Source organism: Saccostrea echinata, unplaced genomic scaffold (genome assembly GCF_033153115.1).
Source record: "Saccostrea echinata isolate AGI-Se365-2 ecotype Australia unplaced genomic scaffold, CSIRO_AGI_Sech_v1 ptg000022l, whole genome shotgun sequence".
Classification (NCBI taxonomy): Eukaryota; Metazoa; Mollusca; class Bivalvia; order Ostreida; family Ostreidae; genus Saccostrea; species Saccostrea echinata.
This window is the reverse complement of record NW_026889771.1, coordinates 1,297,604-1,321,352: the sequence shown is the minus strand read 5'-3', so window position 1 is coordinate 1,321,352 and position 23,749 is coordinate 1,297,604. Positions and strand designations below refer to the sequence as shown.

Sequence of the window (23,749 nt, the reverse complement as noted above, 5' to 3'; positions counted from 1 at the left end):
CATATGAAGTTTGATTACACTATCTTGAATGGTATCTTAAAAACTGAGCTAAACACTAATTTAAGAAAAGTGGGGTCAATGTCAAAGGAAAGGTCAAGGTCAAAAAATGTTGACGCAGTTGCCTAGCTCTCATCAATATCTATCAGCATATGAAGTTTGATAAAAATATCTTGGATAGTTTCTTTGAAACTGAGCTTTGAACAGAGCTAAACGCAAAGTTTGACGGAAGGACAGAAGGACGGAAGACGGACATGACAAACACTATATGCCCTGGCCATATTCATGGTGGGACATAAAAATAGTGGGCACTCAACACACTGGAAGACACATTGGAAGTGTATGGCACAGAACAATATCGAACATATAACTTCATTAATCATAGAAATTAATTACTTTGAATGTCTTAATAGGGCTTAATGTAAAATATCTTTTATAATGATGAAGAAAGTTGACACTGGATACTGTAAGCTCAGTCTTTCTGATTTGTTTTCTTAATTACTGCAACAGATTTATAAATGGTAAAATTGTACAGACTGCTATACACATACACGTATGCATACAATTCAGATCTGCTTAGCTCATTCCAGTTGCACAATCCCATTGTGTGAACCATCACACACGTGATGATAGCTTGATTGTTTTATGAGCCTAGAACTTGATAGGCTGATTAGCCCTGTTCCTAACCGGATAATGATCCCAGCACATGGCCCTGGTTTGGTGCACTTGTGTCATGGATCCTTAGGTTTTCTGGTGGTGATCCATGTGAGTGAAGGAGGTGGCTGGGTCCTCGTATTGACAGGTGATCAGCACAGACCGGAATTTATCCAGCAGGGCCATCAACTGAGATCTGTGAAGATTCTCATAATACATGATCTCCTCTAAATGGTGGTCCCCTCTGAAGTACGGAAAGAGTCTAAAAAAAAATTCAGATAAGTACAGTTTCCATAAATATGCTGCCAAATACAAAAATTCTGCATCCAGTATGCATACCAAATACCATCATTACCACACTCCTGTGAAATCACATATTTTTGTGGGGTCAAATTTTTGAGGTTTGAAGAAATAATATTGGTTTGGAAGGATTTAATTTCATGGTTGGGGAAGTGTTAAGTAGGTATGTATATGATGTTTTACATTTGGTGGTGGACATGAATTCATTAGTCTCTTCATACCTCGAAAACAACAAAAATTAACCCCCCATGAAAATTAGTGATTTCACAGTACTTTATTTCAAATACTCAAGGTGCACAAGAAAGGAAGGGGAATGGCCCACTACATATGATACATACTTTGTAAAGAGCTTTAGATCCTCCACATTCTCTTTGGCAGCTTGTGTGTCCAGAATGCTGTCTCTCTCCTCCTTGGAGAGGTGGGCTAGTTCATCATGGAGTGGCCAGTACCTGTCCTCCGAGACCAAGGACCCGTCAGAAGAGGGGGACTTAGAAAACTGGCTCATTCCTTGGTAGCTCAGGGCTAAACTCTCATCACTGTTCACTGAAAATAGAACAAATTGCTGGAATTAGAGATTTACCTCATACACATTTTGCAATCTTTAATAGGAATGGTAATCAGATACTGACTATAATAGGTACGAAAACTGACTAAATACGTGGCAAAAGTTGCACTAAAGGATATATTGTAAGGCTGATGGGATTAATCATAATGCAATGGAGTATAAAAATTTAAGGGAGCCGACTGGCGTTTTATTGTGTGAAAACTACTACATGTACAGAGAAACTCTTTAATTTTATACCATATGTACCTTACATTGACTTCAGTATACATGCCAAGTTTAGTGAAAATCTACCATCTGGTTATTTTTTAGGGACCATCTCAAAATATAAGTACATTTACAATAGGATTACATAGGAAAATAACATTTTTTCGCACTTCGGAGCAAATTATACAAATGCTACTTAAGACTTTTTGCTCAAATTATATCATTTGATGGGTAATACTTTATTGTACATTTTATGCAAGAAACAGAACATTCTACCATTTGGTTTCCAGAGGGGGCATCTAAAAATGTCAAAAATCATGATATTTTCCTATTTTTATGGAGTACAACAAAACATGACAGATACCACAGATTTACATAAAAAATACTAAAAATGATTGTTAGATTATCAATTTCCTATGTTTAAAAATTTCAAGAGCATTTATTTTATACTTTTTATTTTATGACATAATTAATGACCCCGCTTAAAGAACTCTGGTTATTCATACCATCAAAAATACACTATTACAACATCTATCTACCCATCATATGAAAAATCATTTAAAAAATCAGTTATTTAAAAATGTAATTAGATTTTTTAACCTGAGATTTCCTAAATTTGTTAATTTTTATAAATTATGTAAAAATAGTTCCTTTAAAAGAGTAAATATGCTTGATTTTACTATGCTGTGAGAAATATTGTGCAATGAAAACCCCAGTCAGCCCCCTTAAAGTCAACCTATTTTTTTTTTCACGTTCCCTTGTAAATCAGTATTACTTTCCCCTCTAATTTATGAATACCCTTCAGTCAAACTCTAAATTCTGAAAAAAAAAACCTTGAGAAATTTAAAGAAAAATGACACATAAACATTCATTAGAAATGCTCACATGAACCTTCAGCTTGGTTTAGCTGATATAAACTACCTGATGCAATATCTGACACTGACAAACTTTCCTCTTCTGGTACAATGGGCATCCCTGATGTCCTACCAATTTCTTCTGAAACTTTCTTCATTTTTCTTGATGCTGGTGGACAGAAGATTACGTAGGTGTGCAGCTGAATAAGCAGTCTATGCTGCAGCAACCACACCACAATCCTCACCTTCTGATCCTGAACATAAGACATATTATGTAGCATATTACTGATACATGTATTCACTTTTAAAAATAAATATTCTAATTTGACTAAAGTGTTGATGGAAGGTATTCTTGAGACAGAACATTAATTCACATCTTGTACAAAAGCCTTTGACTCCATATTAAGTTAAGTATGGGCTTACAGTGAACATGAATAACTAAGATTGCTTAGTTTGCTAGATTGATGAGTACTGGTAAAACAGATGATTCTGTAACCATATCTCATGTTATTGTTCAACTCACCTGTTGTTTTGTTGGTTTTAACACATCTTTAGACTCTCTTAACATCACAGGGTAAGAAAACTCGGCTAGCTGGCCACACAGGGACAGAGAGAAAAGCTGACTGAACTCCGATGAGAGGTCTGAGTTACTGTTGGACAAAAGAGACGTAAAGGGTGATAACTCCTACTCCAGTGTAACTCTTTTCATGTATATCAAAATGCAGGTAATGACACTCACATGTAAGTATTTGCTACAGGTGACAAGACATACATATTGGTCTCGCACAGAGGGTAAATAATGGTGGCTTTACCCCAGTACACTAAATGTCCAACAATGTTGAATACCTGTAGAGATAAAAAAAAAAAGGGACTGGATTGTAGTGTCATTTCAGGTAGACATGAATGAATTAGTTGTTTAGAGTTCCTTTAAGTTCTCTCTCCATATAAAGCGGTGATAAAATGATGAAGGGATTCTCTGAGACTTGACCTTTTTAGCTTTGATGTTGAAAACTTGCAGGACTGAAATAATAGTTTTTGGTGATAGGCATTAATTTAAGTGTAAACTGTATGTCAATATATATTTACTATTACAAGCATCTGACCGCTCGAGATTATAATTAATAATTTTAGAACCAAAAGTCTTTGACGAGACTGTAGCTCTACTGGTTTGTACCTATAACAAAAGAAGAAAAAAGTAGCACTTGGACTTGAAATTTTGCAACAGCAATAAATAGAATAATAATCCTTGGTTTAATCTCTTTTTTGTGGCAAAATTTAATGCAATCAGACTAAAACTGTAGGAGGAGTAGCATTTTAAATATTTTTTCAAAGAAATTTTGATTTCAGTAACCATGGCAACACTACACCAAAACCAAAAATTGATATACAGAATTATGTATCTCAGTGTAATCTACTTGTGTGCCAAGTTATATTGTAATTAGATCAAAACTGTAGGAGGAGTAGCATTTTGAAAGTATTTCAAAAAAAATGTCAAAACTGTAGGAGGAGTAGCATTTTTGAAAAATTGTTTATAGACGGACGGACGGACACCTTACTATCGCATAAGTTCTTCTGATCTCTGACCAGTACAGCTACTAAAAATGGTGAAAATCCAGAAATGGGGAGATTTGGCTTTCAAATCATAGATCAAATCTACTGAGTAACCAGAAGTCTCTGATGAGACTGTAGCTCTACTGGTTGTATTTATAAAGGAAGATAAAAGTAGCACTTGGACTTGAAACTTTGCAACAGCAATAAATAGAATAATGATCCTTGGTTTAGTCTCTTTTTGGCAAGATTTATTATTATATCAGACTAAAACTGTAGGAGGAGTAGCCTTTTAAAACAATTTTACTGAAATTTTGATTTAAGTAACCATGGCAACATCATTCAACAAAATCAAAAAACAATAACACCAATTATGTATCTCTGTAGTCTACTTGTATGCCACATTATTCTGAAATCAGACAAAAAGTGTAGGAGGAGTAGCGTTTTGAAAGTATTTCAAGAAAATTTCTATTTTTAGTAACCATGGCAACACCATTCATCAAAATCCGAAACTGGTACAGAGAATTATGTATCTTAGTGTAGTTTACTTGTATGATAAGTAATACTAAAATCAGACCAAAACTGTAGGGGTAGCATTTTGAAGGTATTTCAAGGAAATTTCTATTTTTAGTAACCATGGCAACAATGTTCATCGAAATCAAAAACCGATATACAGAATTATGTATCTTAGTGTAGTCTACTTGTTTGCCAAGTTATATTGAAATCAGACCAAAACTGTAAGAGGAGTAGCATTTTGAAAGTATTTCACAGAAATTTCTATTTTTAGTTACCATGGCAACACCGTTCATTGAAATCAAAAACTGATATACAGAATTATGCATCTTAGTATAGTCTACATGTGTGCCAAGTTATACTGAAATCAGATCAAAACTGTACGAGGAGTAGCATTTTGAAAGTATTTCACAGAAATTTCTATTTTTAGTAACCATGGCAACACCGTTCATCAAAATCAAAAACCGATACACAGAATTATGCATCTTAGTATAGTCTACTTGTGTGCCAAGGTATATTGAAATCAGATCAAAACTGTAGGAGGAGTAGCATTTTGAATGTTTTTCACAGAAATTTCTATTTTTAGTAACCATGGCAACACCGTTCATCGAAATCAAAAACCGATACACAGAATTATGCATCTCTGTATAGTCTACTTGTGTGCCAAGTTATATTGAAATCAGATCAAAACTGTAGGAGGAGTAGCATTTTGAATGTTTTTCACAGAAATTACTATTTTTAGTAACCATGGCAACACCGTTCATCGAAATCAAAAACTGATACACAGAATTATGCATCTTAGTATAGTCTACTTGTGTGCCAAGTTATACTGAAATCAGATCAAAACTGTAGGAGGAGTAGCATTTTGAATGTTTTTCACAGAAATTTCTATTTTTAGTAACCATGGCAACACCGTTCATCAAAATCAAAAACCGATACACAGAATTATGCATCTTAGTATAGTCTACTTGTGTGCCAAGGTATATTGAAATCAGATCAAAACTGTAGGAGGAGTAGCATTTTGAATGTTTTTCACAGAAATTTCTATTTTTAGTAACCATGGCAACACCGTTCATCGAAATCAAAAACCGATACACAGAATTATGCATCTCTGTATAGTCTACTTGTGTGCCAAGTTATATTGAAATCAGATCAAAACTGTAGGAGGAGTAGCATTTTGAATGTTTTTCACAGAAATTACTATTTTTAGTAACCATGGCAACACCGTTCATCGAAATCAAAAACTGATACACAGAATTATGCATCTTAGTATAGTCTACTTGTGTGCCAAGTTATACTGAAATCAGATCAAAACTGTAGGAGGAGTAGCATTTTGAATGTTTTTCACAGAAATTTCTATTTTTAGTAACCATGGCAACACTGTTCATCAAAATCAAAAACCGATACACAGAATTATGCATCTTAGTATAGTCTACATGTGTGCCAAGTTATACTGAAATCAGATCAAAACTGTAGGAGGAGTAGCATTTTGAATGTTTTTCACAGAAATTTCTATTTTTAGTAACCATGGCAACACCGTTCATCGAAATCAAAAACCGATATACAGAATTATGTATCTTAGTGTAGTCTACTTGTGTAACAAGTTATATTGAAATCAGACCAAAACTGTAGGAGGAGTAGCATTTTGAAAAATTGTTTACAGACGGACAGACAGACAGACGGACAGACGACGGACACATTACTATCGCATAAGCTCTTCTGGTCTCTGACCAGTAGAGCTAAACTAAAACTCATGGGTAAATCAGGAGAATAAGCAAGTCTTCTGAAGGAGAAATCTGATGAGAGATTTTTAAGCCCCCCTTTTGATTTCTTAATAACTTTTTTTAAATTTCTTGATAACTTATGAATTAATTACAAAGGTAATATCTAATATCAAGGCAAAGTCAGCCTCCTGGGAGAGCACCTGAGGGCTGGAGATAGTTATGATAACTTACCTGTGACAAGGCGAGGTCAGCCTCCTGGGAGAGCACTTGTAAAATCTGTAGAGGACTCTACACTGTAATCAGTCGACTGAGGGCTGGAGATAGTTATGATAACTTACCTGTAACAAGGTGAGGTCAGCCTCCTGGGAGAGCACCTGTAGACTCTGTAGTGGGCTCCACACTGTAATAAGTCGACTGAGGGCTGGAGACAGTTATGATAGATAGTTACCTGTGACAAGGCGAGGTCAGCCTCCTGGGAGAGCACCTGTAGACTCTGTAGTGGGCTCCACACTGTAATCAGTCTACTGAGTGCTGGACTACAGTCCACTGGCAGAGAGTCCTGTAATGCCTGCTTCTCAACCAACAATAACACTCCATGATATGGCCTGTAAAATAAATACATTACCACATTTAATTCAAGTAATAATCATCATTGAAATCCATTAGCTTTCATATACCCCAGTACATGTATAAGCAGGGAAAAAAGAATGGATAAATCTGAGACAATTCATTTAAACCAGGCTTTGTAAAGTTCAATACCTAACCTTTACTTAAGAATTCTTGAATACTCAAATTAATTGATATACCAGGCTGTACCATATCATATAACAAAGTCTCAAATGAAGTTTTCTGAATAAAACCAACAATAATCAATTATCTAAAATCTCAGTAGCTTAAGTTTTTTTTTTAAAGTACAGTATGTACGGTATACTTCGTCTGAAAATCCTTTGTTACCTTAGACATTCCAAGCATTTCTGTATTATTTCTGGCTGCAAGCATAATAAAAAGTCATTTTAAAAAACAAGAGGTCCATGGGCTACAACGCTCACCTCAGTAACTTTGGCCTTGCTGTTCTTCACCAGATTTTCCCCCTTGTAATACCTATTGTTGCACTGCCCTACCCCCCCCGGGTCATGATTTGAACAACTAAGAATCTACACTACCCCAGGATGCTTCCACGTAAGTTTCAGCTTTTCTGGCCCAGTGGTTCTTGAGAAGAAGATTTTTTAATGACCTCACCCTATTTTTGTCTTTTCTTGATTATCTCTCCTTGTAAGGGGTTTGGTCCTTCATTTTATAATTTAAACTCCCCTTTACCCAAGAATGCTTGTACCAACTTTGGTTAAAATTGACCCAGCAGTTCTTGAGAAGAAGTTGAAAATATGAAAAATTTACAGACAGAGGGACGGCTAGATGGACGACGACGGACAATAGGTGATCAGAAAAGCTCACTTGAGCTTTCAGCTCAGGTGAGCTAAAAAAACTCTCAATTTACAATTTCAAGAAATACTGCATCATCAAATAGCCTTAAAACTCTAAAATTCAGATTGTTCTAAATTTGATCAATATATTGTAGTTCAAGTTTAATTCAAGTTAAGAAATCGGGATCAAGATTCATTCAACAAATCATTACTAAATGATCTTATTAATAACCTCATTTCTAGTAAAATGAAATGTATTTTGTACCTCTATCCTCATTGTGCTTGATGAATCTGGAATCTGATGTATTTTGTGTGGTGAACAAAACCATATCTCAATCCATTTATTGATGAACAGGTGAACTAATCCAGTTTTGCCTAAACTAAAAAAAAGAAAATCTCTGTCGAATAAAAGAAATCACTGCAGTGCATAAAATACTATAAATACTGATATCTCTCATTTAATATACAGTCAAATCTCATTATCTCGAACTCAAAGGGACTGAGCAAATACTTCGAGATAACCGAAGATTTAAGATATCCAGGGTAAAATACTTAAGGAATAAGCAGATTGGACTTCAAAATGATTTCGACATATCCATGGTATTCGAGATATCCATGTTCGAGATACCGAAGTTCAACTGTAGTAAAAAATCAGATACTTACTCTTCAAAGATAGTTTGCAAGCATTTAGCTAAAGAGCTTCTTGGGAGAATCATTGCATATGGAGATTCTGCAGAATCTGAAAGAAAATTAAAAACTATTAGGCCAAAATAAAAAATAGCTTTGTTTCCCCTAATGCGACTGACCCAATTAAATTGCGCCGACTGACAAGTTTTTTTAAAAACATTATTCAAAAAGTTTTTTATTGTTTATCATTCTTAATAAATACAATTTCATCAAAATGCATGATTTTGATCTGCTATGATTTTCAAGCGTTTGTTTGAAACAAAATGGCCCAACAACATGTGGTCACAGAGGGTTAGTTCGTTTTATAAAATAATGGCGACTTATCAACCTTATATTAGAATCCTAGTTTATCCTACACTCTTGAAATCTTTCTTAATAAAAATATTCTGAATAATTAAGAGTGTTTAAGTGGTACATGTATTTTACAAACATATCTTTTAAACTTAAAGTAAGCATGGTAAGGCCCGCCTCATGAGCAGATGAAGGGCCCACCTTTTGTACACATCAATCAATTTCACTGAATTTTATTTCATTTGAGTTTTGTCAGATCTTAAAAAAAAAAACAGTTCATCTGTGTTCCAATGTTTACTATATGGGACCACGGGAGTGGTTGTAAATACGTTTGCATATTTCATCCGAATGAATATAATTCAAACGTTGTTAATTCCTTTCTTTGCTTTTTAATCCCTTTGAGAATTGTTGGGATGACAACATTTATTATTTGCCTGCATGATGGAGGGCTCCAAATTTTGACTTGTTCTTGACACTTATGGCCATTTAGCAGCAAGGGATCTTTTTTGTGAAAGCATCTACTGCGACACTGGACCTAGGTTTTTACGGTCTCATTTGAAGGACCAGTCTCCACTACTACTACATTTGGGATTTGAACCTGTGGATTTAGAACTACCTCCTTACTTAAATTTGTAACTCCTAAACAAAATGATCTAGAACCACTGAGCCACGTGAAGCCCTTGAGAGAGTATTTTGCCTGTGCAAGCACTGGCCCCAGGATTATGAAACGTACAGACTTAGACTTAAGTCAAATTTTCAATCGTATGTAAATTGTTTATTTTAAATTATTGAATTAATCTCTAAATTTGCACTTTAGTAAAGCAGTATTGTAAAATATTTTAATTCTGCTCTGTTTGACTTCTACAACATTTTAGTATAACATAATGATTTTGACTTAAGCCTAAGATGTTTCATGATCCTGGGGCCTGAAAGCTGGTAGTAGGTTTGAAAAATGAACTCGCATATCCAATCATTGAGTATCTGAGAATCTTGTCTATTCATAAATACTGTATTCGATTTACACCACATGGCTCGAGATATTTCACAAATTCTATTGAATGATAGCTGTGAAATAATATACCTAAAAATTTACTTTTGAGATTGCATTTGTATGATATTCTGTTTAAAAATCCCTTTCTTTTGTACTTTTTTTTATTCATAAAGGCATTATTCAATTAAGAGCCCTCTATACACTGCACACTAGAGAGTTCTGGTTTTGTGGTATTTTTATGCAAATAGAGTGATCTGCCCTTTGATCAAGAATAAAATAAATTGAAATGTACAATTTATTACTTAATTTGTGATCAAAACAAGCATTCAATAACATTTTAATAGGCCAAGATGAATAGATAGAACACTTCATTTGCAGATATTTTGCCACTTAAGTAAACAACAGTGATTTATGTTCATCAGTACTTCATTGTCTTTGAACATTTTTCCTGGGGGTAAATGTAAGGCATCCTATGTTGAAAATGTGATAGATAAGCTCAATACTTACACCTTTACACACTATAATTTTCTCAATGTCCAAAAAATATTTTCCTCTAGTGTACAGAGGGGTCCTTAAATTTCAGAATGTATTAACAAAGCTGCTGTCAGAAAAAAAAATAATTATTTACCTACCTACCTACCCAACTTGAGATTTTAGGGTCGGGTTTGGGGAAAAAAGATACTTTTAATGATGACCTTATAAATAACATACATGTAGATTTGTGTTGACAACTTAATGGACTTCCACCTTTTTTTTTCAATACAGATTTTGTATTTAGGGAGTCTGCTTTCATTTAGAGAAGAGTAATGACATACATGTACTTTCATTTATGGAGAAATAATGAGAGGTGACAATTTCTTGTGAAATACTCAATGACTATCAAATCTATAAACTGAAAAATTTACAAAACATGTCATAAAACATGCTGAATCAAGATTTTTGACAACTATCTCTTACACTTATATAATACAAATTTTTTACAGACCAACTATAAATAAAACCTTTTTTAAAACTAAAAATTGAATACAGGCTCTCCAAATAGCCATGTTTGTAGTCTACCTTCTGGCATGGCTGCCACCTCATCATGAACAGATAGCATGATTTTGGCCTGGGAGGAGAGGTACTGACACCGTCCCTCCTCATGATGAATGGCTACTGTGATCTGCTTGACCAGGTCGGTATAACACTGGATCACAGAGGATGTAACATTAGCCTGAAAGTTTTATCAGTAACAGTTATACTTTACTCTCATATCATCTAAACAGCAAATATGCAACGGAACACTTTACAGATAATGCAAAAACATAAAATTTACAATTAATAGAATAATTTTTTTAATTATTGTTTTTGCTTCAGAAATAAATCTGAAAGTGATTCAGAGATCTATGCAGAAAAATTGTCATTAAAAATTTATATTATTTTTTAGAAAAAGAAAATTTGTGTGTTTCATAACAATCAGTACAAACCCTCAGTACAAAAATGATATTAAATGAAATAATCTGGTGGGCTCCTGGTTTTGATCTGCTTTTATCCAGGGGCATAGGGAATCCAACAAACCTAACATCATTGATCTTCAAATCAAAAGGTTTTCGACAAAGATCTTGTTTAGCAGCAAGCAAATTTGCCAGAATAGAATCAGAAAACCTGCATTTATAAAAACAAAACAATAGCATCAATAGCAGGAGGGCTGCAATGTTGAGTTATGACAAGATTCTTGATCTCATGTGAATTTATTATGTATCTTAGTCTTAAACATGCAACAATTAAAGCATTAATTACCTGTTAATAGAAAAATAATCATACATGGATACAAATATTTATGTTATACAATGTGAAAAATTCTGCTTGTTACATATTCAAAACTTTTTAAAATAGTTAAAATGCAATGCTTGGAACAGACAATATTCAAATAGATTTAGTACTGATTATGTATAGAGCCACTCACCCTACTAAGGTATTGTCTCTGATACAAGAGGTTGCAGGTTCTCTGAAAAGAAAAATAAATAGATTAAAAAAAAAACCCTCTCGATTTATTCTTTGATTCAAAATAATTTCTTCAAAATATAAATTCATATGCAAATATAGAGCACCCTTTTTTTCTTCAAATTTATCAGTGTCTCCAGCCAATTTGTGTTTAGACCCTCCCTACTTTATCTCCTTTATGATCTAGACAAATTAAATTACCTTGATTCTAAAATCATGGCTTTGAGTTAAACTCAACACACATCTTTACATCATATTACAATTAAATATCATTTAACTATCTTACTGTCCAGTCTTGATTTTAATTACCACTTTGAAACATGCTAGTAACATATCTTAATGTCACAGACAGCAATGCACTAAAGTTTTAGTCCATTCCAATCCTAAGTTGAAGAGATACGGTCCAAAAACTAGTTCACTATATGTATCTCTTTGCCCAGTGACTTAACCTTTGATGACCTTAATTCAGGGTAATGATACACCTTTAGGTCATGAATTATAATAACATTCTCATGAATTATAACATACATTCATGAGTTTGAACTCAATGAAGGGTTCTTCAGCTATTGCCAGAACATAATTTTATCACAGAGATAATGGAACAGACAGGAATCAATGCTGCAAACATTCATCCTTCAGACTGGGCAAACATTTTAAAGGATTTTATAGTTTTCAGTTATGCATAAAAAAAAATCTATATATAGTGTGGTAAGAAATTTGTACTACAAGTTAATTTACACGTTTTACCCACTAATTTAGCTGCATACATACTTGTTTGATAATATATCCTCTGTTATTTTTATTGCATAAGGATTGCTTCCTTTAGCTGAAAATAAACAAATTCTAATATGAACAAGACTAGGTTGTGAAACACTGATGACAACGGGTAAAAAGGTATTACGCAGGGGATTTGACAAACAGCCATACAATCAAATTGCGGTAGGTGGAGCTAATTAAATCTCTTCTCCACATCATCTATCATTTAGCCCTTAATTGATTATCAAGAAATCTAATAAATTTAACAGGCTTATTTTCAGTGTAACTAAATGGAACATATTCTAACTGTGGCAGGATTGTCTCAATACACAGATTATTCTAACTAATGCACTTAGCATCATCTTCATCACTGACTTTTTATAAATCTATGTCAATTAATCTTATCAACTTCTAAAAAAGCATAAGTGAATGAGTGATTGACAGTGATGATTTTGTTGAAGTGACATCAATGACTCTTTAATAATTTATCACATTCTGAAGTTTTTTTTCCTCTTATATATTATTTTTTTCATCTTCTTAAAGTCTAGGATATCAAAAAAAAAAAAATAAAAAAAATAAAAAAAATTCCTGTACTGCAAAATAAATTATAGAATGGAAACATCTCCATTTTTTTTTTAGATATAAGAAAGTTAAAAATTAAAGAATGACAAGGGGCTGAAAAACACTTTTCAGAGCCTTGAGCTTTACTTTAACAAGTATGATTTATGCGTTAGAATTATTTTTTTTTTTTTCAATTCATATACATTTTGCAAGCACGCCACGGTTGACTGGCTCGGAGTTTGGATAGCGGAAAAGTAGTCTGTCTCCACGAGTTCCTGAGGTGATGAGGACAACTGCCAAGGGGTCTGTATTCATTTCACAAAAAAGCTAATACCACCCGTCTGCTCAATTTTCACCGTCTATGTGTAAATTCACCTTCTCATACCAAAGAGTTCCATTACTGAGAGATGACTATTTACCCTAAAAGATAGTTTAGTGCACATGTAAAGCTGCTTGTAATATATTTCCTTCTTCGATTATTATTAGTATTATTTTAATAAATATATTTTAAAGAATTGAAGATTTTTTTTGAGTATTTATTTTATATTTGTATTATTATTGGTATAAACAGTATTTAAAAATCAGGATATGGTAAAAAGAAATTTAGGTGTCTCAACTGTAAAATTGGCATCATTGAATATTTGAACCATAGTATATTGGATGATTTTGTACCATTTTAAGCATTATATACTTTCCACATTGTCCCTGTTTTGTTAAGCCTGCTTGTTTATATATAATTGTTCTTGTGTTCAATTGCAAATTTGATTCACTCACTCACTTACACTGATGCACCTTAACCAGATTTTTTATTGAGTTCAAATTTAAGTAAAAACATAGTTAAATTATCAAACATTACTTAGTTCACCTCAACGAATGTTATATTTAAAGTAATATATCTCACATGCACCAACCAAATATTTACGATAGTGATGGTGCATGATATATCCTAATATTGATACAACATATAATTATATGCAAGTTTGGTCTGGGTGGGATTTTTCTTACAATTGGAATATGGATTTGCTCTAAAATCTTTTTGTATTTATAATAACTCTGATAAATGAATGCAAGTAAAATCGAATCAGCATCTGGAGCAAGTCTGGTACTGCATAATATCTAAAGATGTGTAACTTTGATCATCTGGAAAATGTAGGTCAGATCTAGAATCTGAAGCAAGTACATCTTGAAGCTTTCATCCCTATAGGTAATGATAAATCACCAAAATTTGTCCAGGTAGGACTTACATGTATAGTACTTGGGAATAGACCTGCACCTAACACTTTAACCTACTGTTCACTCATCTGGAAATATATGTCTGATCCAGCACAGCATTAAATCAAGCCTGGTATTGTGCATCCCAAGATGCATTGTGGCATGCAAATTTAATCACCATACTGTTGTTATAGTTACTTGGGAATAGACTTGCTTTAAAAACATTATATTAACTTGTATGATATACATACATGAGACATACAAGATATGTATAAGGATATGAGACATACATGGACTATAAATGTCAGATACAGAATCTGAAGCCTGTCTGGTAGTGTGAATCCTTAAATGCATCATCCATGCAAATTTGGTCACCATAGGGGTATAGTTACTTTAGAATAACCTGCACAAAAACTTTAACCTGGTCACTCATCTGAAAAATGTAGGTCAGATAGAGCATCTGCAGCAAGTCTTGTTAGTGTGCATCCCTAGATGATTCATCCATGCAAGTTTGGTTCAGGTAGGCCTTATAGATACTTGGGAATGAGACCTGCTCCAAATACTGAAACCCAGCGCTCTCCAAAAATTTGATAGAAAATCATTAACCTGGTCATTTTTATGAAAAACGTTGGTTAAATATGGAACATCTGAAATCTGACTGGTATAGATGCATCTTCCCAGCAAATCTGATCAATATAAGGCATATAGAAATACTCAGATAGAATTTACCTCCAAAGACTTTAATCTTGGACATCAATGCTCACACTCACTGATGTCTAAGGTATTACACCCCCAACTTCATTCAGGTGAGCTAAAGATGTATGAATTCTGTACACTTTAGTTATAAGCCTCAAATTGCTGTGAAGAGTTTTTATTTTCAAACAATTCATATAACATGCATGATTGCACAATTTTCAAAATGAATCACAATGAATATCCAAATGATATTGTATATTTTCTGTCTATTGTACAGGGATTATTTTTTGATGATTTGTATGACATCATCATGGTTCATCAGGTGCTGAAGTCCGATCCTTTGAGGACTGTATTTTACACTGGTTCCCTGTAAAAATAGAACAAATTTTGAATTTTAATTTCATTATAATTTAAATTTGTCAATATACAAAAAAGTAACTTAATGATTTCAAGTATATATAGGGTATCATGAAACCTTACACGGGAAATTTTTGCCCCCGTTTTATTTCCGCTTATTTCGCCCTACCCTCCGTTGGGCGAATTTGAAATGGGGCGAATTCAAAGAATACAGTATAATTTCTTAAACAGAACTGTGACCGGGCGAATTTAAGACAGAGCAAAATTGTTTGCAAGTGTGAAAGGGTGAAAATAACCCTGTATACAGTATACCAAATGACAATAAGGTCTTCAGTAGAAGTGACCTTACCCAAACTAATCCATATTTGAAGGTGTCCACCATAGTTCTATGAATAGCATGACACTGAAAAAAGAAGAGGAAAGAGATTATTATCTTCTGTAAATCTACATTACAATGTATCAAGTCCTCCTTTCAATGAATGAAGACAGTTTTACTCTGAACATAATTCTCTATCTTTGTGCTGTCTGGGCCATATTTTTGTTTACTGTACATTGGCAAATAATCACTATGTTTTTAATTTCACTATGTTCGCAATTCATCATTTTCCCGCTAAATTAAACCCATAGTGAATGCTATCCTTAGTTTTTAAAAATGTTTAAATGCTTATAAGAAATTAAAAATAATTTCTTGCAGCATGAAATTAAAACCATCATGATTGGTACTTTTTGAGAAATCGTGAAATTTTTACACCGTGGAATTAAAATGACTTACAGTATCTTTTAACCTAGACTTACAACATTTGGCACTTGAGTGTATCATCATGACATAAGATTGTGAATCATGATGACTATCATATGTCCTTGAACTTTGATCTTAGAGTCATTTGTATGTGTACATGCAAGAAAGCCTGTATGGGTTAAACAGTTTTTTTAACCTCAAAATCTCTGGCAAAATTCTGTTTGGCCATAACTTATTTATCCTTTAAGCTATGTTTGAGTGCACTCAATGAACTGTTCGAGTTCAAACTGATAGGCTCATGCCTGTTGAAACCGTTGTTGCTAGGAAGGTTCCTGGTAGCTCTGAGCCTGGGCTAGCTCACTGTGCCCTACATCTACAATTCCTCTTATCATTGCTGTTCCAGAACTTATCTATAAATTCTACCAAACTGACAAAGCCATTCAACTCCCTCATATTCTGGATTACATACTTAAATGCACCATCAATGAAAAGTTTGGTTAAAGAAGGAATTATTATGACTAGGGAATTAGGCACAACCAGATAAAAGGTTTTTAAGGTTGATTGGTTAGATTTTTATTTGGGGGACAGGGCTGCAATCACTCACCACATGTTCTGCTGTACATCCTTTTCTTAAAATCAATCCTCCATCAAAATCAGGCCTCTCTGTAATTATTAGAACAAAGTCCAATGAAATGAATAAATTTAATATTAATTTACTGAATTAAATTAAGGTACCATACATGTAGGTATATTTCAAGACACTGGTCTTTCTGAATTCTGAAAGTCCATTGTTTATTTCAAAAGTAATGAGAGTTTTGATTCATCCATTAAATTCAAGTAAAATAACTATTTATTTTCATATCATTAATAATTTCTTCTCCTTTGATGTTCTCTGTTAAAATTTTCTGTACTCTGTAACAGCAGCATCATATCCAGAGTTACCTCCTCTTTTCTTTGTGTAGACACGAACCAGAGCCAGGTATTCCCAGATCATCTCCACTAGGTAGTCCAAGTTCAACCTCATATTACAACTGAAATCAGTCACAAGTCAAGAATTTTAAACCATACATTCTGCAGAGTATCCAACCTTAAAAATTGCCCTATTTATACACTGGGATGGGATGCAATATGGAAATTTAAAATGAAAAGAAGACATCATTATTGAAATGGAAAATCATTAAAATGACATTCACATCAACATTTACCATTGCTAATACATCTGTACCTACTCATTATTGAGTTACAAAGTTACCTGACTACCACAGAACTAGATTCTCTAGCAAGCCTGTCCACTTCTTCTATTGAGATTTGGTCAATTTTGTTATAGACCTACAAAAGAGAAAACACTTATTTACATGTACATGTAGTCATATGCATTTATATACAATGTGTTCCATGTCTATACAATGTATGTATTCGTGTACATGTATATACAATATTTAATTGGAAATTGAGCACACTTCTGGTGGAAAATTTTGGAATAGAACTAAATCCAGAAAGTGTCTGATTATTGGCAACATTCCTGTAGTTTATTCACTTATAAATAGACAGGTACTTTGAGCCATTAATATTTACATTCCCAATGTCTTTGTCCGAGATGAAATTACAAATTGTAAAAATGCTTTATTTCTACATAAATCTACTGGTTCATCGATAGGCGCGGTTAAAAAAAAATCACGTGCGGGGCGGGACAAATAGAGACAGAAGCGGGGCTATTAGCACGGGAATTTGCAGAATCAGGAGCATGTAAATATAAGGAATAACTGTCAGATTTTTTGGATTCATGACGATGATCAATCGATTGGCTTGCGTGATAATTTCATGCATAAACGCCTTTGGCGTTTATGCAAATTATCACGCAAGCCACTCGATTGATCACATCATGAATCCAAAAAATTAGACAGTTATTCCTTAAGTAAATGGCTCTATAAATCAAATATCATTTCTTTCTTCCATACTCACATATAAACAGGGCATGTAGACTCGGTTTCCAAGTATAACATCAACAAATTCATCTGATGTACAGTCTTCTCGGAATAAAACCTCGGCATTAAAGATCTCTGTGACTGGCTAAGGATCAAACAAATCTGATTGTAACAGGTAGAGTTCTGGTATTTTCTGAAGTGTTGTTATGTAGGTATGTATGGCTATTGAAATTTAAATCATGATGACAAAAAAAAGTACCATCAAAATTCATCTTACAGTACATGTTGGAATTTAAACTCAACGGAAATATGCAATGTCAACCATACAATCTGTTTTCATACATTACACACAATAAAATTTTGTTAAAATATGTAATATTTACTAAGGCCTGTCAAACTTATGCTTCATAAAAGTTTGAGTTATCTACCATATATACATGCTTCAGCAAAACTTTTTGATTAAAAAAAAAAACATTCATAGGGGAACCATAGTTTAAAGATATGTGAATTTTAAGAGTTCCATGTTAATAGCATTTTTCAAGTCTATGAGTCTTTTACATTAAGGATACTCCATTCATGAAGGATCATCTGTACAAGTTTTTCATTAACCTTTGTCAGGGGTAGAGTGGAGTTAAACGATATGCCTCCACCTTTCTTTTGCTGAAAGAAAATAAGGGGAATGACAACATTTTGTTCTGAAAGATGAACTTTTAAAATTTACAGCATAGAAAACATACAAATATAATTTATACTATATGTTTTTACTTAATGATATTTATAAAATTAATGTCATTAATGAAATATAAGAGGTCACATCATTGAATATGTAAATGTGTTTATTTTAGCTACACCATTTTGAAACAGATAAGAGTATAGTTGGCTACTACATGTATTTCTACTTCAATAATAAATTAACCATAAAACATTTTTAAATATACATGTATCTTACCTTGAAGTAAATGTTAGGTTTTCTTTTATTCAATCTTATACCAACACTCTCTAATTCTGCTGTCAGCAATTCTCTGAAATCAAAGTTTATATTACATATTAGTATATGAATACAGATACATGTATATCACTTTAGAGAGAACCAGAGTGATTATTCAAACATTAACAAACTCACACAAAAAGTGCACAATGTGAAAAATATTTATCATACTTATTTTTGTACAGCCTAACATACAGATTTATACCAACAATCTGTGTTATCTGTCCCCCCCCCCCCTAATAAAAATCTGAAGATAATTGATTCTCATCAACCACTTCATCATTTTTTAGATTGCTTTTTTCTCAGGCACAAAGTTATCAAATTCAAACTTTGCTTGTGTTTATGAGACATTGAGCAAAGGACTGATTTTGATGTTGAAATTCTTAAATTATGTGACCAGGTCATTAAAACAAAGTGTCCCAAAGCTGTGATCATAATCAATAAATACTCTTGTTTTCCTTGAGATATTTTCTTTGGAACTAGTACTAGTATGCTGTTGGGTTTTTTAAATAGTTTACATAAATGTCAGCTTTACTTTTGAATTTTACTCTTTGTGGCATCCAGCATCATGACCACCACATCTGCTGTCCTCGCCACAGCAATGACCTGCCGACCTCTCCCCTTTCCTGAAAATAAATAAATTATATTCATATATAACTTTAATTACCATACCAAAATAATTTTTCATGAAACTCTTTCTCCTTTACAGAAAATTACTGGATGTAAACTGAATGTTGTAGACATTTTTTTTTATAGATGAATCAAAGATAGAACATTCCTGAATAATTAATCAATGTACTCATTTATCACTATGTTTCACTTTAGACACATGAATCAGGAGGAAATTAAAATAAAATGATTCTCTGACTTCAAGCTAGCAGTTCTTTATAGTAATGTATTAATAATAATACTCCATTTTGATTTTACCTTGAGCAGCTCCTTCTATGATTCCCGGTAAATCAAGAAGTTGAATTTTGGCACCATTATACTGAAAAAAAAAGTATTAATGGCTCTTTACACTGAAACATTTCCACTAAATGTCAGCATGTGCTTATAGTGTACAGGTATTTTTAAAGTATTTATCAGATAAAAGCTGATGTGTTCAGTAGTGTGTCCAAAGATTGTAGCTATAATTGGTCTGAGGCTTTAAAGTTGAGAATTTACCTCATTAAATAAGGAATGCAGATCAATATTATCAGCTCATATTTTTGGTATAGGAAATGCATATCATTATTATGAGCTCACATCAGTATAAACATAATATGCAGATAAAGTTGTACATGTATCATCGGATACCCACAGCTGATCTCGGATGATCAGTGAAAGATCCAACGAGGCAAATGTACTAAACTCGAGCTCATCTTAATTTAATGACAGGTGGGCATGTCAAGGTGGTAAAAGTCACCTCGGTAACACCAATAATGTTTATTAATGATGTAAACTAGCTACCTCAGTAACAACATTAGAAATACAAATCAATATTTAAGAAATTAAAACTATTTCAAGAAATGAATTTAATAGCTACTCAATTATACGGTATAAAGTGGGAATGGGCCAGTATACACTTTATAAACTGCAAAGCAGTTTATAAAAAAGTGTAAACTGTTCCAACCCACTTTATACCATATAAATTGGGTAGCTATTAATTTCATTCCTTGTAATTTAATTTTCATTCATTTAGTGTAAGAAAAAAGATGATTGCCCTTAAGGAGGCTGGGGGGGGGGTCAAAAAATTAACCATCAGATATAACTTATTTTTTTAGATATGATATCTTAAATTAAGCTGTCAACTATCATTTGGCAAAGAAAAAATTCATACATTTTAGTTTTAAAATTTGATCATTTTTGTATATCTTTATATGGAGCTCTTCTTCTAAAGGAGATCAATATAGTCTAAAAATGGCCACGACCACCCAGCCCTCTTAAAAAATGACTTCAAATTGTACAAGATAGGTTTTTTATGCAAGTCATTCTGATGTATAAAGTAAATTATTTTATCCAATCAAATAACGGGTTATAACCTGAATTAAATTATTTGTAAATATTGTAAACTAACTAGTCTAGCCTCAATATAAACACCAGAAATGCATTCAGTGCTGTTTCCTGATTAACATTAACAATTAATACATTACAAAATTGTAAACTAAACACAATACATGTAACACCAGGAATGTATGTCAAGATTGTAAACTCACCTCAATAACACCAGGAATGCACGTCAAAGTTGTGAACTCATATGCAGCACATTCACTTTTTGTTTTCGTCAGAGTACTCAGTAATGTGGACTGTAAAATTTACAAAGGGTTACATAATTTCATATGTGTATAACTGATACTAATGACCAGCTTACAGATTAATAATCTACATGTAATTAAGCATTGAATTATTATATTTGGATGTCATTGGTCGTCTAACAGATCCTGGCCATGTGGACAAATTGAATACTGGGCATTAGCGCAGTATAATAATTTATATGTCAGACAACATCCAAAAATAATAAGTCAGTGTATATTTACATTCTCTAATTTTCTCTCTTTATAAATGTAAATTTTCATTTGTCTTTTAATATTGTAAATTTACCGCCTTTCAGAACTGCTTTGGATAATAGAGAGAAGAGCTGGGAAAAGATTTTTTGATATTTTCACGAGTGCAAAGCACAAGTGAATATTTAAAAAAAAAATCCTGTCTCACTATTGAGATAAATTCCATATCCAACAACAAAACATTGAATTTTCTGTTTATTACATTTTCTTTGATCTTCCCTTTGATTCTGTCTTTTCTTAATAGTGTCATATGCTGTGATGTCATAATTGAGTGGTAATCATATAGATTAGCAGTTGTGAGATAAAAAAAATTGTAACAATTGGATTTTAGCAACTTATTTGGGAAGAAATTGGCAGTTTTAGTCTCTATCAAGACAGTTTAGTTACTATCTATGTCTTATGACAGGCCAAAATTTTTTTACTTACTTTGATATCTTTCACAGTGTGAGAGAATATCACTTTGGTATGCTTTCACACTGTGAGAGAATATCACTTTTATTCAGTAAATAAATCACAGTATTTCACTGTTGAAAATGTAATAAAACCATGTATTCACACCTTGCCTACTGATGGGAATCCAATTAGAGCTACCCTGGCATCTCCAGATTTCATCACATCAAAACCCTCACCCTGGAGACAAACAAAAACAAAAACATAAGTCATTCAGGGTCATCAATAATCACATTCGGGCAGTCAATTTCATAATGATAATATATGGGTGTATTATGCAATAAATAAATGAACCAAAAAATAATCATATTTTCCCTTAACTTCCTTAATTTATCACCAAACCTATAAGTATAGATAATAACCCTATTACTTAATTTTCTCAATGTATTTATAGCATGTAAATATATAAATATATAATTTATATACATGATATACAAAAATATTTCTTTACACTGAAATCAATGCCTTTTAAAACTGTTAAACTTAAAACCCCCCACCTTGGATGCTGATTTCCCCCCTGGCTCCAACAACTGCTGTCTGTACTTGGCAAGTTTTGCTTTTAGCAATCCAAGATGGTACTCGGTAGCTATAAAAATTGAATCAAATTACTAATGTAATGAGGACAAAGGAGACTAGTTTACTTCTTTAATAAAAAAGTTCTTATAAACATTGTTCAATAAAGAATTTTAATCCCATGGAACTTTTTTGCAATTAGTGATCTGTCCTTAGATGTACAATAAAATAAACTTAGTATATAGAACATAATTTATAATTGATTTCAGTATTGTTAACATTTAATACTGTGAAGACCAATTTTAAGATAAAACATTTTTTAAAGCTATATATGGTGTATCTGAGCTAAAAAATAAAAATACGAGATTGAGTGTAGATGAACATGATATTTGTTAATTACGTTCAAATTAAAATTTTCACCGTTTTGAACTTGAATAACCCCACTATATAGTTAAATTGACTTTAAACTCTGTCTGATAATTCATTTTATTTTTTCCCGGAGGGATAAAGGATAGATATTATCAATCAAGTTAAGGTTATAAGGTTATATAATTTCTTTCAAGTGGAGGGCAGACATTTCCAAAATCTGCCAGCTTACCCCCCCCCCCCCCTTTCAGAATCAATTGGTTGTATTTATAAATAAGCAGTATGTATTTCGTCTTTCTACAAGTTGGACAAGTTGCCAAGATTTTTTTGGGGGGCTTAAGGAATTCACTAGGCATCAAAAATCCTATATATAAGGCATGCTGACAGGTAAACACAAACAAATGTAAACACAAACCTTTATTTTTCTGGGTTCGGGAAATTTCCCTCTCAATTTCAGCTATTTTCTCGAGAATACCCATTGTATCTTTTCAGCTTAAGGTTCTTCATAAAATAGGAAGAACAACATTAAAAAAATCTGGAGACTTCACCGATGTCGGAAAATGTGGCATATGGAGGCTGCCATCTTGAATGAAATGTATCCGGATATCATTTACTATTAATAAATAAATACCCACAAAAAATCATTTGAAAGTATTGTAAAGAAACTTATTTCGTGCAAAATGTTTATAAAAATTTGAATATCTTTAGTTTACCGTTATTCATAAAATGATTTTACAAAAAATTATTATTTGTGAAATTGAATTTGAAATTTGGATTTGGCATTTAGTTTCGGAAGTGTCTATCGGCACGACGGTCGTGCCGATTATTTTCGTTATTCGCACGACGGTCGTGCTAATTACAGTTCTTATCCGCACGACACAAGAGAGATAACCCTATAGTACATTATATAC

The 23,749-nt window shown here is 32.9% G+C and overlaps 1 protein-coding gene across 1 annotated transcript; it reads right to left on the bottom strand.

Moving 5' to 3' along the window:
• Positions 1 to 64: 64 nt before the first annotated feature.
• On the bottom strand, positions 65 to 23,421 carry LOC133190619 (GATOR1 complex protein NPRL3-like). The gene is made up of 28 exons (XM_061326308.1): positions 23,254 to 23,421; positions 22,457 to 22,545; positions 22,068 to 22,139; positions 21,162 to 21,251; positions 19,894 to 19,954; positions 19,502 to 19,592; positions 18,928 to 19,000; positions 18,548 to 18,638; positions 18,016 to 18,113; positions 17,306 to 17,382; positions 16,996 to 17,084; positions 16,658 to 16,716; positions 15,664 to 15,717; positions 15,241 to 15,324; positions 13,253 to 13,376; positions 12,504 to 12,558; positions 11,695 to 11,736; positions 11,216 to 11,393; positions 10,809 to 10,962; positions 8,444 to 8,519; positions 8,046 to 8,160; positions 7,314 to 7,348; positions 6,808 to 6,964; positions 3,314 to 3,420; positions 3,098 to 3,224; positions 2,642 to 2,828; positions 1,290 to 1,494; positions 65 to 913 (listed from the first exon to the last, which is right to left on the bottom strand). The coding sequence occupies exons 1-28, from the start codon at positions 23,315 to 23,317 to the stop codon at positions 739 to 741; spliced, it is 2,829 nt and encodes a 942-aa protein (XP_061182292.1). The 5' UTR covers positions 23,318 to 23,421; the 3' UTR covers positions 65 to 738.
• Between the last annotated feature and the right edge of the window lie 328 nt (positions 23,422 to 23,749).

Excerpts from the sequence above, each read along its gene's own strand:
- LOC133190619 (XM_061326308.1), bottom strand. The coding sequence starts at position 23,317 with ATGGGTATTCTCGAGAAAATAGCTGAAATTGAGAGGGAAATTTCCCGA. Across the intron at positions 22,546-23,253 it reads CCGAACCCAGAAAAATAAAG|CTACCGAGTACCATCTTGGA; the intron begins GTTTGTGTTTAC and ends CAATTTTTATAG. Across the intron at positions 21,252-22,067 it reads GATTCCCATCAGTAGGCAAG|TCCACATTACTGAGTACTCT; the intron begins GTGTGAATACAT and ends TAAATTTTACAG.